The sequence below is a fragment of the Moschus berezovskii genome, chromosome 1, assembly GCF_049115385.1.
Source record: "Moschus berezovskii isolate FMDL1 chromosome 1, NW_MosBer_1.0, whole genome shotgun sequence".
In the NCBI taxonomy this organism is placed as follows: Eukaryota; Metazoa; Chordata; class Mammalia; order Artiodactyla; family Moschidae; genus Moschus; species Moschus berezovskii.
Window position 1 is genome coordinate 21852641 of NC_142460.1, and position 17839 is coordinate 21870479.

General features: G+C 45.6%; 1 protein-coding gene across 1 annotated transcript in view; it reads right to left on the minus strand.

Moving 5' to 3' along the window:
* The window catches only part of HUNK (hormonally up-regulated Neu-associated kinase), a 129829-nt gene that overhangs the window by 36788 nt on the left and 75202 nt on the right, over positions 1-17839 (minus strand). The window contains exon 5 of the mRNA XM_055421394.2: positions 7963-8090. Within this exon, the coding sequence (XP_055277369.1) occupies positions 7963-8090 (128 nt within the window). The remainder of the gene's footprint in view (positions 1-7962; positions 8091-17839) is intronic.

The window sequence follows — 17839 nt, forward strand, 5'->3', positions numbered from 1 at the left end:
CTGAGCCAGAGTTACCTGTGAGTGTCCAGGAGTCTCCAGCAGAGGCGTGGGAAGACAGTGGCCTGCCACGGGTCAGGGGCACTGAATACAACAGTTCTAGGAGTCATGGTGTGCTGGCCTAAGTCCTTCTGAAGGAGGTTGCCATTACTGCCATTACCCCTACTGTAGTTAGGGAGGGAACACAGCCCCACCCATCAGCAGAAAACTGGACATCTCTGTTGCTTACCCTCAAAGGACCGAAACAGCAACCCAGGCTTTTTCAGAGTATGATTACCCAGAAGAGCTAAGAACAGACTGGATGTGCGTTTTTGTTCTATTTTCAGAACCAAGCTCTCTGCACCATCGCAAATTGCTGATGAGCACAAGTAATTTTAGTTCAGATCTCTACCAGTGAATTTTCTTTCTTTGGCCATCGCAAATATTGCATTAGTATCCAAAAAGGACTTTGAAAACATCCTTGAAGCTCTTTGAAGTCTGTGTAAGGGTCTTGAATATCCCTATGACTCATGAGAAAAAGGCATTAAAATATTTTCCACTGTTCTGGAAAGCTCTGGGGGGCATGGCCACACATCCCACCTAGCACTTCTAAGCTAGCACTTGGGGTCTCCATTCGGAGCCAGACATAGGGATGACCCACCCAGGATGTGGTCCCTCTCTGTGCCCCGTGTCACAAGAGGTACACACTCCTCCAGTACAAAACCTATTTCCTCTAAGCATCAGCTTTCTGGAGCCTGGGCTGGCTTGTGTGAGCTCCATGACCCCGTGCCTTGGGAAAGAGCCCCAGGAGGCAGGCGAAGCCATCAAATTCTTTGTTCTATTGCAGATGCTAAGAGAGATCTCACCCATACCAGAGGCTCCTTCCCCAACAGCTCCCAGGAGAAAACAGAAACAACAATTATCTGACAATTAAGGCTTCTCGGAATTCCTATTTACCCTATCTATATATATTCTTTTTTAGATTCTCATTATAGTTTATTACAAGATAATGACTGTAGTGCCCTGTGCTATACAGTAGGAGTCCTATAGTCGTGTGTATCTGTTAATCCCAAACTCCTAATTATCCCTCCCTCCTTGCCCTTTGGTAACTATAAGTTTGTTTTCCATGTCTGAGAATCTGTTTCTGTTTTATAAATAAATTCATTTAAATGGGGCTTCCCTGGTGGCTCAGAGGTTAAAGCATCTGCCTACAGTGTGGGAGACCTGGGTTTGATCCCTGGGTTGGGAAGATCCCCTGGAGAAGGAAATGGCAACCCACCCCACTATTCTTGCCTGGACAATCCCATGGATGGAGGAGCCTGGTGGGCTACAGTCCACAGGGTCGCAAAGAGTCGGACACGACTGAGCAACTTCAGTTCATTTATATCATTTTTTTTTAGATTTCACATGTAAGTGATATCATATGATATTTGTCTCTAGCTGTCTGACTTTGTATGATAATCTCTAGGCCTACCCAAGTTGCTACAGTGGCATTACTTCTCTCTTCCGGGAGTGTGTGTGTGTGTGTCCGTGTGTGTGTGTGTGTGTGTGTGTCAGTGAACATTTAGGTTGCTTCCTTGTCTTGGTTACTGTAAATAGTACTGCTACGAACATTGGGGTACATGTATCTTTTCAAATTATTCTCCAGATTCCTGCCCAGGAGTGGGATTGACGGATCATATGGTAATTCTGGCTTCCCCAATGTCTCCGGGTAAAGAAACTACCTATGATGCAGGCAACCCAGGAGATGCAGGTTCAGTCCCTGGGTCAGGAAGGTCTCCTGAAGAAGGGCATGGCAACCCACTCCAGTATTATTGTGTGGAGAATCCCATGGACTGAGGAGCCTGGTGGGCTACAGTCCAGAGAGTCGCAAAGAGTCGAACATGGCTGCAGTGACAGCACACACGCACGCATGGTAATAACTCTATTTTTAGTTTTTAGGGAACCTCCATACTGTGCTTCATAGTGGCTGCACCAATTCACATTGCTACCAACAGTGTAGGATGGTTCCTTTTTTTTCCACACCCTCTCCAGCATTTATTATTTGCAGACTCTTTGATGACGGCCATTCTGACCAGTGTGAGGGGATTCCTCATTGTCGCTTTGGTTTGCATCGTTCTAATAATGAGTGATGCTGAGCATCTTTTCATGTAAAATCAATTGGCACTGACAAATCCCTCACAGATGCTAACGTCCCACCTGTAGTATCGCCTCAGTGACTTCACGGTGCAAAACCCGCCTGATCTAAAGTGAGTATCCGGAACGTGTTCAAAGTGCCTTCCTTGAGGTGCAGTGATGAAAAGGTAAACACGGAAGCTATGAAAGGCGTTCACACTCTGATGCACAAGCGCCGACGAGCACAAAGAGAAACTGTCCAGAAGCCAGAACTGGAAAGAGCCCAACAGCTTACGCTTTTGAACCACATGGCGGGGAAGAGGGACGATGCTTGGAAAGCATGCAGGGCAACAACACTGTGTTCTTTTTCAGCTCAAATTTGGCAAAAATTCTTCCAACTTCATCTTTAAAAAAGTGTTGTTATACAGTAGATGTGGAGAGATCATTACAAGTTTGAGTGATATAAATTAATAAAGATGTGTTAATGAGACACTTAATAAAATGGCACATTCTCAATTTGGATATTTTGGTTTTGATATTACTCAAAACATGAGGACAACAGATAACACTGCCAAATCTGTGGTGGGGAGGGGAGGGGGGCTTCTTTCACAAAATAAAGTAAGGAAAACTAGAGAAGCAACCCTTCATACATAGCTCAGTTGGGAAAGAATCCGCCTGCAAGGCAGGAGACCTGGGTTCGATCCTGGGTTGGGAAGATCTCCTGGAGAAGGGAAAGGCTACCCACTCCAGTATTCTGGCCTGGAGAATTCCATGGACTGTATAGACCATGGGGTCGCAAAGAGTTGGACACAGCTGAGTGACTTTCACTTTCACTTTTAAAAAAGCAACCCAGTACAGGAGAGAAGTTCAGATTTGGGGATCAAGGGGAAGTATATAATCTTTCTGGGACTCAGTTTCCTCCTTGATAAATTGGGAATAATAGAGCTTAACTTACAGAGTCGTTATGAGAACAGAAGATACTATGAAAAGCACTTACCCATGGCCATTCAATAAATGGCAGCCACTCCTGCTACTGGAAGCTAGTATTCTGCGATGTGAACAAACTGGTGTCATATGGTACCACAGATGAGGGTGGGCCAGGCATGGTGGAAGGAAAAAGTGGTAAACTTGGGGTGCAAATAACAAAGAGTTGGAGAAGCAGGGGGCTGATGGAAAGCAGTGGCTGATCCCCAGAACTGATGTCCTTCACTCTATAAATGAGAGAAGATGACCTGAGCTTCCTCACCATCAAGGGTGCAATTCCGGGCCCTACTGCGTCGGGCCAGATCCCATAGCTGAGTAGCCAAATGAATCTGTGGGCTGGCTTCCCAGACCACACACTTTAACACAAGGGCCAGGGACTTAGATTCCCTGAACAACTACTATGTGCCAACACTATGCTTGATAGCACAAACCTGGCACAAAAGGGTAAAGCCTGAGGTGGGTAAATATTTACATATCTTACTATTAGAAATCAGTCCTGAATATTCATTGGAAGGACTGATGCTGAAGCTGAAACTCCAATACTTTGGCCACCTGATGCGAAGAACTGACTCACTGGAAAAGACCCTGATGCTGGGAAAGATTGTGGGCAAGAGGAGAAGGGGACGACAGAGGATGAGATGGTTGGATGGCATCACCAACTCAATGGACATGGGTTTGGGTGGACTCCGGGAGTTGGTGACGGACAGGGAGGCCTGGCGTGCTGCAGTCTATGGGGTCTCAAAGAGTTGGACACGACTGAGCGACTGAACTAAACTGAAATGAAACATCTACTCATTTCAGGCTTTAACCCTCTGTTGCGGAATAGTAAGAGAATAAAAGGGGGGAGTGAAAGTGTTAGTAGCTCAGTCGTGTCTAACTCTTTGCAATCCCATCGACTGTAGCCCACCAGGCTCCTCTGTCCATGGGATTCTCCAAGCAAGAATACTGGAGTGGGTTGCCATGCCTTTCCCCAGGGGATCTTCCCAACCCAGGGATCGAATCCAGGTCTCTTGCATTGCAGGCAGATTCTTTTCCACTGAACCATCAGGAAAGTCAAAAGGGGAGGCGGGCGCTGTCCAAATTCCTGTATCATAAAATCAGATATAAAAATGCATTTCATGCTTGTTCATGCTTGACCAATCAAGATAAAAAGGTCCTGTACAGATATGAAGATCTCTAAAAAGCACACACAGAGTTTAAGTTCAGTTCAGAGTTTAAGGCCAAAGTCAAAACTGTCTGTTCCAAGCAAGAGCTACATGAGACTGAATATCAACTCCAATGATACCAAAATTGCTTGGAACATTTCTAATATTTCTTTTGTTCCCTTCAGACTTTAAAAAAAAAGATATTTTCAGAGAGCAACTTTTACTTCTTTAAAGGTAACTTTAATTGTCACAGTAAGAAGGCACCTAGAGCCTAGCCTGCTAATTCTGAGTAATAGTAATGGGATAAAAACAAGGTTGGTTCAGAAGCAACGAAACTGATTTCCTTGTGCTTTTAATCCACCTGTCCTTACCCTGCTGCCTGACCCACCCCAGTGCCGATGGCAGGGACCCCCTCCTCCCACAGCCTGTGGCTCACACGAGTAATGCTGTTTGATCAGGTATTTCTGGCTTTTCACCTTCCAGACACATGGTAAGACTGCATTTCCTCAGCTCCTTGAGCTGGGTGAAGCCATGTGAAATGTTTTAGAAAATTACAAGTTATGAGTGGAATATTGGTGGGAGATTTCACTGCTGAAAAGAGAACGTCCAGATTTCTGTTTCCCTCTGCACGGATCAGACACATTTGAAATAGTGGCTGCCCCATTGGTCTGGGAGCCTGACTGACAAGAATGAGCAGAACCCTTCAACCTTTGATCCAACTCTCCATAGATATGTAGCATGAATGAGACATGAATCTTGGCTGAATTCCCTAGCTGTTCAGTGGTTAGGACTCCGAGCTTCCAAGGCAGCGAGTATGGGTTCAATTCCCGCTCGGAGAGCTAAGATTCTGCACGCTACATGGCACAACCAACAAGAAAAAAGAATCTTTGTTGTCTTCTGCCTCTGAGATCGGGGGCTACTTGTCACTGCAGCATAACCAAAGCTCTCCTGACTAGTACAGTGAGAAGCAGCTGTAGCTCTTCAGGGTCCCACTGGGATTCTGCTTTTCCAGGCATGAAGTTAGAAACAACCTCCTATTGTTCTTTGTATTGGGACACTTAAGACAAAACAGGCTCTGAACAATAAGAGGAACTTCAAAATCACTCTAAAAGATGTCAGTCCTATGATTATATAACTCTTAAAGAGACTACCTTGAAAGACTCCATTTATTTGTGTTAAATCTTATTTGTTACCACAGTGAGGTATCATTATATCCCTATCAGAATGGCTAAAATTAAAAACAGTGAGAGTACCAAATGCTGGCAAGGATACAGAGAAACTGGATCACTCCTGCCTTGCTAGAAAGAATGCAAAGTGGTACAGCTACTCAGAACAGAAATGTAGCAGTTGCTTACAAAACCAATTATACGCTTATTATACAACCCAGCTATGTCACTCAGGCAAGTGAAAACATGTTCTCACAAAACCTATACATAAATATTGACAGATTTATTCATAGTATTTGGAAACAACCCAATACACTTCTGTGGGTAAATATATACACTAGGGTAAATCTATACCATGGACTACTACTCAGCAAGAAAAAGAAACAAAGGACTGGCAAGTGAAACGACTTGGATGGATCCCAAAGGAATTATGCTAAGTAAAACAAAGAGACACAAATATATTGGATTTTTGAAAAGACAAAATGACAGAATTGGAGAACAAGTTAGTGGTGGCCAGGGGTTAGGCAAGGTGGGAGGCAGGGAGCTGGCTGAGGCTGTAGAAGGGTAAGGTAAGGAATTCTGGTCATTGAATTGTTTCATATCTAGACTTAATTATCACATGAATCTACACATGTGGTGATGACACCGCAGAGAATTCAATACACGCCAACACAAGTGCATGTTCATCTGCATAAGGCCAATGGATTTTAACCATGTCCTCGTGGCAACCCTACACTGCAGTTATTTAAGAGCCTGTCATCAGGGGGAACTGGGTGAAACAGAAACATATCTCTGCAAGATTTCTCAGGACTGCGTATGAGTCCACACTTACACCACAACAAAAAGTTTTTTATAAAGCTTAATTGGCTAAAAAACAAACAAACAGAAAGCCAACTGTATCTTTATCCTCTGTCCGCTTATCCTGGCTTATCTTCTTTATTTTTGGCTGTTCTGGGTCTTCCCTGCTGCACAGGCTTCTCTTCAGTTGCAGTGCACAAGCCTCTCTTGCTCGTGGAGCAGAGGTCCTATGGCGTGTGGGCTTCAGTAGCTGTGGAGCGTGGACGCAGCAGTCGCGCTTCCCAGCTCTGGAGCACAGGCTCAGTGGTTGTGGTGTAGGGGCTTAGTTGCTTTGAGGCAGGTGGGATTGTCCTGGACCAGGGATTGAACCCATGTCTCATGCATTGGCAAGTGGATTCTTTACCACTGAGTCACCGGGGAAGCCCCTTTCTAATTTTCTTTAGAGCACTTAACTACTAAACATCACACGTGTTTATCGTTATTTTTTGCCTCCTCTGCTGATACATAAGCTCCACACAGATAAGAGACTGCTTTGTCTTCCTGGTCCATAGAACATCTCTAGCACCACGTTGATGCCCAGGATCAATTTGTAGAATAAGTGAATAAATGTGAAATATGAATGAATGAATGTGCTTCCATTGCAGCACTTTCAACATTTTGGCAAGCTCTAAAACCTAAACAAAACAATTTGATCAACATTTTGCACATTTTCTAACTCCATGAGTTACAGGTCTCAGCGCAGAACTATTCCTTTTACAACAGAAACGTAACTCATCTTCCCAAATACATAATGCCGGCTTTGCTTTCAGCCTCCAGAGATTCAACCCGCCTCAGCAGAGGTGAAAGAATCAACCGAATTAGATAATTATAGAAGAATGCATTTCAGCTTGGGTGCCATTTGGCAAGCATAAATTCTAGGTCAGCTTCATGGATGCTTTATAGACTCAAGCAAAAAACAAAAACAAAAACCTAATAGTAGTCAAACAAAAATGCCATATTTGAACCATGTATCATAAGTTGAAATTAAATCATTACTCCTTTTTTTCTTTTTTGGCCACATGCCTTATCTCAGTGAAGCTGAGTTTATTCTAAGGAGCCAATTAAATGACCATCAAGGCCAAGCCGAGGCTAGGAACTTGAAGTGAATTGCAAACCAAACAAAAGAACAAATTGCACTCATTTCCTGGATCTGAAACTAAACCTTAACATGAACTGTTTACTGAAATGTGAACCAGCTAAAGTTTGAGAGTAATTTCCAAACACACCTGAGAATTCAGTCTAATCAAGTAACCAAACCCATATATATTTAAAAGCTTTTGAACAGACTCGGAAACTCACATTGCTAAACAAATCCCAGGACAAACTCCAATGAAACTAATAGCTCTTTACAGTAAGTTGACTAAGGAAGACACAATAGAAATGCGATGATCGACCTTCTTTTTTCCGAGTCAACATTATAATACGTTGAGTTTTAGCACAGTACAGCCTGCAATTATTTTTCCAGGGGAGACTATACGATCCTTTTGATAGGTGTGTACTGTGTGCAGGAGGAGGAAGCAGGAAGTCGGGGGGTCGCAATTATAATGGACAAGGAAAGGACTCGGAGGAGATGAAGGGAAGTGTGTCCTTAGAGACGGGAAACCCAACCGTTTCTGGAGACTTCGTTTTCACACTAGGAGGAGACAGAGGGCATCGCAGGGTCGTCCAGACACCAGCGCCGCCGGAGACACTGCTTCGGAGGTCGGGGAGGCCCTGCGCCCGCGAGGCAGGCGCCTTACCTGCGGAGAGCTGGGCGGGGAGCGGGTTCATCTCCTTGTCCACCATCTTCTGGTACAAGGCCCTCAGGCTGAACGGCTCCACCGTGAAGGGCAGGGTCCCGGTCAGCATGGCATACATGTTCACGCCGCTGAAAGGAGAGACACACCAGGGCGTGAGGCCGAAGACAAGCCGGGAAGGAGACAGAGCTGCCGGGCGTGGGCGGCTGCGTCCCGCCGCCTCCACGGCCCCGCTCGGCCCTGGCCGCGCTCAGCTCCGCGCCGAGGAGGCGGCGAGTGTGGAAGGCAGGCCTGAGGGCGCCGCTGGGGCCAGTCGGCCGCGGCGACCACAGGGCTTGAGAGGGCGTCAAGATGACACAAACGAACTTATTATAAAACAGGGACACACTTAGAAAAGAAACAGGGTTACCAAAGGGGAGAGGCAGCCGGATAACTCAGGAGTTTGGGATTAACATGCACACACTGTTACAACAAGGGCCAACTGTATGTCTCCACTCAACATTCTGTAACAGCCTATATGGGAAAGAATCTGAAAAAGAATGAATCCATGTATCTGAATAACTGAGGCATTTTGCTGTACCTGAAACTATCACAACGTTGTAAATCAACTATCTTCCAATATAAAATAAAAATATAAAATAAAAATTAAAAAGAAATAAATTCAGGGACTTTCCTGGAGGTCCAGTAGTCAAGACGCCACGCTTCCACTACAGGGGACATGGGTTTGATCCCTGGTCAGGGAACTAAGATCTCACAGGCCGAGGGGCACAGCCAAAAAATAATTAATCAACTTTCAAAAAGTAAATAAAGAGCTTCAGAAGCTACCCCCATAAGGAGGGGAAACTATGTCCTTTTCTCCTGGAAAGAAGTCCAGACCAAATGATGCGAAAAATGCCTGGGGAATCTCCTGTAAGTACGAACCTCGAATAAAAGTAGTTCCGCCACGATGCGGTTTTCAAGTATAGTTTATAAGGTGGAGCCTGGAGGAGGCCAGACCCAAAAAAAATACATGGCAAGACCCTCCACAGGAGGGCAAGTCACAGTCTGGCCAGCCTGCTTGGCTACTACTCAGCCCTTGGAGGCACAAGTCTCACACCCCAAACTGGTTTTTCGCTCTTCTCTCGAATTCCGTTTTTGCCTGTACCTAGAGAAATTCCTTTGGAGGTGGGGAGGAAGGGAGATTTCTTTCCCACTCTTATTTTTCGTGTCATTTTTTATTGGGAGATTCTGCCATCCAGCTGACGTGTGGTCAAAATGCCTTCCGAATGGGCTTCACTACCTACATCCAAAGCCAAACTAGAGAACAGCAACATCTCTTGGAGGAAATTTATTTTTTCCTGATGTGCAAAACCTAATATCATTTTGATGAGACTTCCTGATGGGATGAAATGCCTGGCCTGCCAAGAGGTCTCGACTGCTCAAAAGCACCCAGGGGAGTGTTTTAAAAAGAGGCAACAAGATCTCCAGTCAAAACAAATCCAATGAGACTGACTGAAACGAAGACCCGTGGGGCCCGTTCCACTGAGGTGCCTCTGAATTATGGCACTCTGGAGAGGGACAGGTCCAGAATCCATGCGCTCTGGCTAGAAGTCATTCTTGAATTGCAGACGTATTCTAAGACCCAGTTCCTGCTCTGTAACTCGAAGTGGAGTTAGGGAGACATCACCATTCACTTCTCAAATGCTTGCAGGCTGGCTCTCAGTCTCAGGCAGAGGTATTGATGGCTGGCCCCCGGTGGGGGATACCAGACAAGGAGCTGCCATCTCAGACTTAGAACTGGGTGAAGGCAGACAACCAGCAAATCAACAAATAAATAAGTTCAATCATTTCAAGTAGTGAGTGCAGAGGGGATAAGAAAATGCTGAACTCTGCTGCTCTGGACCCCAGAGGAGTTCAATTAAGGGAGAGAGACGACTATAATAAGTACTTGAAGATGGGAGCCCTCTCGGGATAAGTATACGTGTGTGAGTTTATCTGTCTCGGCCAACTGGTTATGAGGATAAATTACGTGGACCAAGAAGTGGAGACAAAAGGGCTTCCCTGGTGGACCAGTGGTTAAGAATCTGCCTTGCAATGCAAGGACACCAATTAGATCCCTGATCCAGGAAGATTCTACGTGCTGCAGGGTAACCAAGTCGATGTGCCACAACCATGGAACCCACTCGCTGCAACCACCAAAGCCCGAGTGCCCTGGGGTCCGTTTTCTGCAATGAGAAGCCTGTGCACCGCAACGAGAGAGAAGCCCCTACCCGCAGCAATAAGAGAAAGCAACAACAACCCAGCACAGCCAAAATAAATAACCCAATAAATATTTAAACTCTAAAAAAGGAAATGCAGGCAAGAATGAACCAAGCATACGCAGCACTGTTTAAAGCAGCATTTACCTGTGTGTGCTTAGCAGAACACCATCCTCAAGACAAGACTAGATGTTGGGTGAATAAACCTTCTGTGGCCAAATAATTTGCGGGGCAGTCATCTGGCATGAAGTGGGTGAAGGGGGCTCAGAATGGGGATCAGCAGACTGAGGTACATTGTTCACTAAGTTCTGAATGGGGGGGACGGCACACGGTGGAAAGAGAGAGGAGGAAAATTAGCAATAGGGACATTTGAAGGGGAGACGCAGCGTGGAAGGCTGGACAATGGTGGCGATAAAACAGAAGTCAGGAAGCCGGGAGGAGAGGTAGTCTGGGGGCAGAGGAAAAGGGGATTAGGGGAACTAACCTGTTTGAGAACCTTCAATGCATTGCTGCATTGTGGGTATGTCTGAGGCAGAGCCAACCATCCTTGCTTGGAGGATTCTTGGAGACTGATAAAGAGGGAAAGCTAAGAGGGCCCTCCAAATTGTACCATTTATGCATTTAAAGGGGTCTTAGACACATGGCTCTTGGGGATGGAAACCCCATGGGACACTCCACAAGGTTGGGGACCCCAGTAAAGCTTCAGAGTCACGCTCTTCCAACCCCCTAAAGAAGCTCAGGCTATCAGGGCAACTCTTGCATGGGCAAGGGCTTCAAATACTGAGCCAGAGTCTACAACTCCTACCCATCAGCTGTGGGACCAGTCAGTCCTGTCCCCACTCACCTCGGTGTGCATTAATTCTCGCTCTGACACTCATATCTAAAACTGAAGAGTCTGGCACTTAAGCAAAATTATTTTTCCCGTAGGTGGTTTTTTTGATACTCAATCCATGTAGGCGTCCCTAATGGCTCAAACGGTAAAGAACCTGCCTGCAATGCAGGAGACTCAGCTTTGACCCCTGGGTCAGGAAGATCCCCTGGAGAAGGGAATGACAACCCACTCCAGTATTCTTGCCTGGAGAATCCCATGGACAGAGGAGCTTGGAGGGCTATAGTCCAACGGGTCACAAAGAGTCGACACAACTCAGCAACTAAACAACAACAAACTGCTTATTTGACCAAATTCACCCCAGATTTCCACTTCTCTCAGAGAATTTTATCATAAACAAAAACAGTCATAAATCTGTAAAGAAGACCCAGCTCTCTATCCAGCATCTCTTACCTATAAAATGTGGATAATAATAGACCCTACCTCTCAGGTCGTATCAGGGTCAAATGAACTAAGCCACAGAAAGTACTGAACGCCATGCCTGGCATAATCTTAGTGCTTGATAAATGTGACCTTGATATTGTTTCATCGCAAAACTTTTTAAAAATAAGAGATAAAAAGCTACAATTATATTTGTACCCTATTGCCAAATAATAATGGAAATCTACATTAATAGTCCTATGGCCACAGTACATTTGAAAATGGAAACCAGATCGAGCATCTTAATCCCCCTCCCCTAGAGTTTTCATACATGTTTAATATCTGGATAAGGAAAATCTAGCCCTTTTGACATTTCGGAAGGATGTGAGAATACCAAGGGAGAAATGTGGAATGTGGTGTGTAAACCTCCATAATCCCACAGAATTAGTAGAAGTTTCAAAACATGTTCAGAATTTCCTGATGTGTCTTTTGAAACATGGCCCAGGGGCTTTCTCGCTTCTCCCTGGCAGACATGGGGCCCCCAAGAACCACAGAGAGTTTGAAAGAAAGTAACGAGATGTTGGGATGAAGGAGGGCAACATGCGTGCCTGCTCAGTCGCTCAGTCATGTCTGACTCTTTGTGACCCCATGGACCGTAGTCCACCAGGCTCCTCTGTCTATGGGATAATACTGGATATGGGTTGCCATTTCTTCCTCCAGGGGATCTTCCAGACCCAGAGATCGAACCTACATTTCCTGCACTGCAGGCAGATTCTTTGCCACTGAGTCCAGGGAAGCCCAAAGGAGGGCGACAAGAAATGCAATTCAAGGCTTCCAAACAGAGAGAAATAAGGGTGAGTCACCAGCAGATACCAGCCAGTCCAGAGACACTGACTAGGTGGAATACTCTGACGTCAAAAGAGAAAGAAAAAGTGCACCGCAAGGGGAGCTGGAAGAAGAGAGGAAGGGGTCCCGGGAAATGCAGACATGGAATCTTTGGAGGGGACATCCCTGATGGTCCAGTGGTTAAGAACCTGCATTGCAATGTCGGGGACTCGGGTTCAGCCCCTGGTTGGGGAACTAAGACCATTATACGGTCTGTGTTCAGCAAAAAATTATTCTCGTGTGGATTTTAAGACTTCCCCTGCTCTTTTCCTTTCTTCCCTCTTCTCTTCTAAGTGTGCATGCTAGCTCCGAAAACAGAGTCTTGGATTTTGTAACTGAAAAATCTCTGAAGCTAAAGAAAGTTTGTCTTTTAAAAGCAAATGTGCACGTACCCCGAGGAACCCCACGTGCCAAAGGGCAACTGGGCCCGTGGGCCACAACTAGAGACCTCACTGCTGCAGCTACTGCGGCCTGCACTCTACAGCCGTGTGACACAACCGAGACCCGACGAGGCCAAGCAAATAAATGAAAATAATTTCCAAAAATCATGAGCCAAGTGGTGGTCCCGAGTTTTAGTCTAATACACAAACATTCTCCCTGGAGGGAAAGCTAGGGTATCACTTGGCATCTCTGAAAGGAAAGACAGAGGGACTCAGCTCCCTGGAGAAGTCAACCAGCAACTTTAACAACAAAGTAATTAGCAGAGCTATGGTGTTGAGGGGAGAAGGCAATGGCACCCCACTCCAGTACCCTTGCCTGGAGAATCCCATGGACGGAGGAGCCTGATAGGCTGCAGTCCATGGGGTCGCTAAGGGTCGGACACGACTGAGCGACCTCACTTTCGCTTTTTACTTTCCTGCATTGGAGAAGGAAATGGCAACCCACTCCAGTGTTCTTGCCTGGAGAATCCCAGGGAACGGGGGAGCCTGGTGGGCTGCCGTCTATGGGGTCGCACAGAGTCGGACACGACTGAAGCGACTTAGCAGCATGGTGTTGGGGAGGGTGTGAATACTGGTTCTCATGGGGCTGGTGGGCAGCTCAGCTCATACCAGAGTTAAGCTGAGAGAACATTCAGCTGACATGCCTTGCTTCCATGTGATTCTTCGAGAAAGAAACTGCCTTATAAAAATTAAAAATAATTCTCTGCCTAAAAGCAATAGCCTTCCACATTTCAGTATCAGCTTTCGGTACAACCTCCAATTGAAGGTCTTAAAAATAGAGTGGGAACAGATCCATCCATTTGTAAAGTCTCAAAGTTCACTATTCTGTTATATGGTCTGTGTTCAGCAAAAGGTTATTTTCTTGTGGATTTTAAGACTTCCCCCTGCTCTTTTCCTTTCTTCCCTCTTCTCTTCTGTGTGCATGGTAGCTCCAAAAACAAAAAGTCTTGGATTTTGTAACTGAAAAATCTCTGAAGCTAAAGAAAGTTTCTCTTTTAAAAGCCAGTGTGCATGTAACCTGAGGAATCCCTCCTCTCTCGCCTAGCTTTTAAAAATGCTTTGCCAAAACCCTTTGGGGAGCTCAAGGCTTTTTAGGGCATAAGCCACCAAGGTCTTCTCTTTGCATGGCCTTGTAACAAACCTTTCTCTCCTCAAAAAAAAAAAAAGTCAAAAGTTCTAAACTACCCAAAAGAAGTCATCAGGCTGTTCTTTCTGCCTGTTTCTCCTGCCATCTTTCATTTGAAGGGAGTCTGAATGGAGACAAAATGCTATCCTTCCAGATTTGAGTCCTGGAAGTAGCTGGTGGTGTCTGGTGCACTTTCACAAAACAGTTCTGGGGACTAAAAAGAATTCTGAAGCCCTTCTTCCTGCAAGCTGAGGTCAACATAGCGATAGAAGAACTGGAAACAAGACGGCGCCCCTCAGCCAACTTATCTACCCAAAAGGACAGCACCGGGACAGATTTTCCCCACTCAATGTGCCTGGGTAGATGGCACTCAAGTAAGCACCAGGTCTTCACACAAATGCTTTGCCCACTCCAGATGGCCCTGTGAGAGCCAAGAGCAGCTCTGGTGAAAAAAATGTATTCCCAATCTCTGGGGGATGGAACTCTCCATTCCCCTTCTCCCTACCCCTAGAGACTCTCCAAAGTTCTCTAGAGAGCACTGTAATATTTTGAAAATTAAGTTAACTTTGATTCTTTTCATTTAAAAAGTATATCTGCATTCAAGTTTTTCTTTTTAAGTAGCATATATGCCACTTTGAGGAAAAGCCAGTCAACAATAAAAAATGCTCACTGCAACAGAAAGAACATTTAACTTTTGTCTCTGAAATTTCAAAATTCAAAATTCAAAAATTCAAGATAAAGATATAGATATTTCATTCACATGGATTAAAGGGAAGAAGTGAATTAGAGATATTCATATATGGTCCAAATACAAAAACACTGACCGTTGAAAATAATGGGAATTCAACAAGATCTTGCTGTTGTTCAGTCGCTAAGTCGTATTCTGACTCTTTGTGACCCCATGGGCTGCAGCACGCCAGGCTCCTCTGTCCCCCACTATCCTCCAGAGTTTGTTCAAATTTATGTCCATTCCGTCTATGGGGTCACACAGAGTCGGACACGACTGAAGTGACTTAGCAGCAGCAGCAGCAAGTCGGAGATGCTATCTAACCATCTCATCCTCTGTCACCCCCTTCTCCTGCCCTCGGTCTTTCCCAGAATGAGGGTCTCTTTCAATGAGTCAGTTCTTCGCATCAGGTGGCCAAAGTACTGGAGCTTCAGCTTCAACATCAGTCCTTCCAACGAATATTCAGGGTTGATTTCCTTTAGGATTGATTGGTTTGATCTCTTTGTTGTTCAAGGGACTGTCAAGAGTCTTCCCCAGCACCACAATTTGAAAGCCTCAGTTCATCAGCACTCATAATTAAGACCCTATCAGTTCAGTTCAGCTCAGTTCAGTTGCTCAGTCATGTCCGACTCTTTGCGACCCCATGAATCACAGCACGCCAGGCCTCCCTGTCCATCACCAACTCCCGGAGTTCACTCAAACTCATGTCCATCGAGTCAGTGATGCCATCCAGCCATCTCATTCTCTGTCGTCCCCGTCTCCTCCCGCCCCCAATCCCTCCCAGCATCAGACTCTTCCAGTGAGTCAACTCGTCACATGAGGTGGCCAAAGTATTGGAGTTTCAGCTTTAGCAACAGTCCTTCCAATGAACACCCAGGACTGATCTCCTTTAGAATGGACTGGTTGGACCTCCTTGCAGTCCAAGGGACTCTATAAATATTGCTTATTGCTGAGCCAGCTTGTATATTATATGTAACAGGATGTTAAAAATGGGACCCCGCCCCCTTTTTCTTTCTCTCTCAGTTTAGGCTGAATCTCCAGGATGATAAATGCTGCTTATTCTCATATCCCAAGGTGAGACCTGAGGCTGCCTGAGCAGGACTTACAATGGAGAATCTTCTTTATGGTCAAACTCTCACATCTGTACATGACTACTGGAAAATTCCTAACTTTGACTAAATGGACCTTTGTTAGAAAAGGGAAGTCTCTGCTTTTTAATATGCTTTGTAGGGTGGTCATAGCTTTCCTTCCAAGGAACAAGCATCTTTTAATTTCATGGCTGCAGTCACCATCCACATGCTCACCGTTTTCCATTTCCATTGTTAATTTCTGATTCACTAGAGGAGGAGTCTCCTAGGGGCCCCATTGGTGGGGAAGAGTTTTCTTTCCCATGGTTTCCTTGAATGACAAGCTCGTTTTCTTCCTGAACCAGTGTCAGAGGTCTTAAAGAAAGGCCCCATCTACCTGTCAAGGTCACACACACACACACACACACAAATCCACACTCTGGGGATGGGAGCTTGTTTTTGGTTTTGGAAGTGGACTCTTCCTTCTCTTGTTTCAGAGCTATAAAGAGGGATGCTTTGTAATAACAGTGTCTGACCCAGGGAGAAAATTGGTCCCACTTTCACTCTTTTCTAAACAGCCTTTCAAATTAAGTTCTCTTTAGGTTTTCCATTTCCAGTGCTGCCAGCCAAGTCATGGGCACCAAATAGAAACCTACCCAGCATCCCAGACACAACACCCCAAAGTGGTGGGGAATTAATCTCTTAAAGAAGGCTCTGACGTGTTTTCTCCAAGATTAAGAGCAGAAGGAATCAGACCTTTCATACCTTCCTGCCTTTTCTCAACTGTTCCCTCTGCCTGGAAAGTTTCTCCTCCTCTTCTCCACCTGACAAACTACTTCATCCCTCAGAAGATTAAACTCTCCTCCGATGCCTCTCTTTAAAAAAAAAAAAAAAAAAATTTATATGGACCATTTTTTAAGTCTTATTGAATTTTTTGTTACAATACCGCTTCTGTTTTATGTTTCAGTTTCTTGGCTATGAGCCCTGTGGGATCTTACCTCCCCAACCAGGGGCTGAACCTGGACCCCATGTATTGAATGGCGAAATCTCAAACACTGAACTGCCAGGGAAGTCCCTGATGCCTTCTCGAATTTAACCCACGGGAGCAACCACATTTGTTCTCTGCACAGTGTCTCCTGACATGCTCTATTGGTTTAAAGGTGAGACTTCTAGGTCACCTATAAGCAAGTGTCTTAGCTTGACTACCATAACCTGAAGGGGTGGTTTAACCACCAGAAGTTAATTTGCTCACAATTCTGGAGGCTGGAAGTCTGGATCAGGAGGCCAGCGTGGTCAGTTTCCACTGAGGTTTCTTTTCCTGGCTTGTAGACAGCCACCTCGGAGAAGGAAATGGCAACCCACTCCAGTTTTCTTGCCTAGAGAATCCTGTGGACAGAGGAGGCTGGTGACCTGCTGTCCATAGGGTCGCACAGAGTCGGACACAGCTGAAGCGCCTTAGCCTGCATGCATGCGTTGGAGAAGGAAATGGCAACCCACTCCAGTGTTCTTGCCTAGAGACTCCCAGGGACAGAGGAGCCTGGTGGACTGCCGTCCGTGGGGTCGTGCAGAGTCAGACACGACTGAAGTGACTTAGCAGCAGCAGCAGACAGCCACCTTCTCTCCGTGTCCTCACATGTGAGAGACTAAGCAAGCTCTTCTCAAAAGAACACCAGTGCCATCATGAAATCTCCACCCTCTAGACCTCCCAAAGGCTCTGTCTCCAAATACCATCACATTGGGCGTGAGTGCTTTAACATATGCATTTGGGGGAGATACCATTCAATCCACAGCAGAAAATTTTTTTGCTCACGTGCTCAGTTGTGTCCAATTCTTTGTGACCCCATGGCCTGTAGCTCGCCAGGTTCCTCTTGTCTATGTATAGAATTTTCCAGGCAAGAATACTGGAGTGGGTTGCCATTTCCTACTCCAGAGGATCTTCCTGATCCAGGGATTGAACTGGCATCACCCCGAGTCTCCTGCATTACAGGCAGATTGTAGATAGCAGTATATAAGTGTGTTCAATTTTTTAAAATAACCACAAATTCCATGTTACTCTTTCCATCAAGGGGTAGAAAAGCCCTCCTGACCCTGGGCTTGGCCATTGGGCCATCTATTTTGCCCAAACAGACACGAACAAATGTGACTCAGA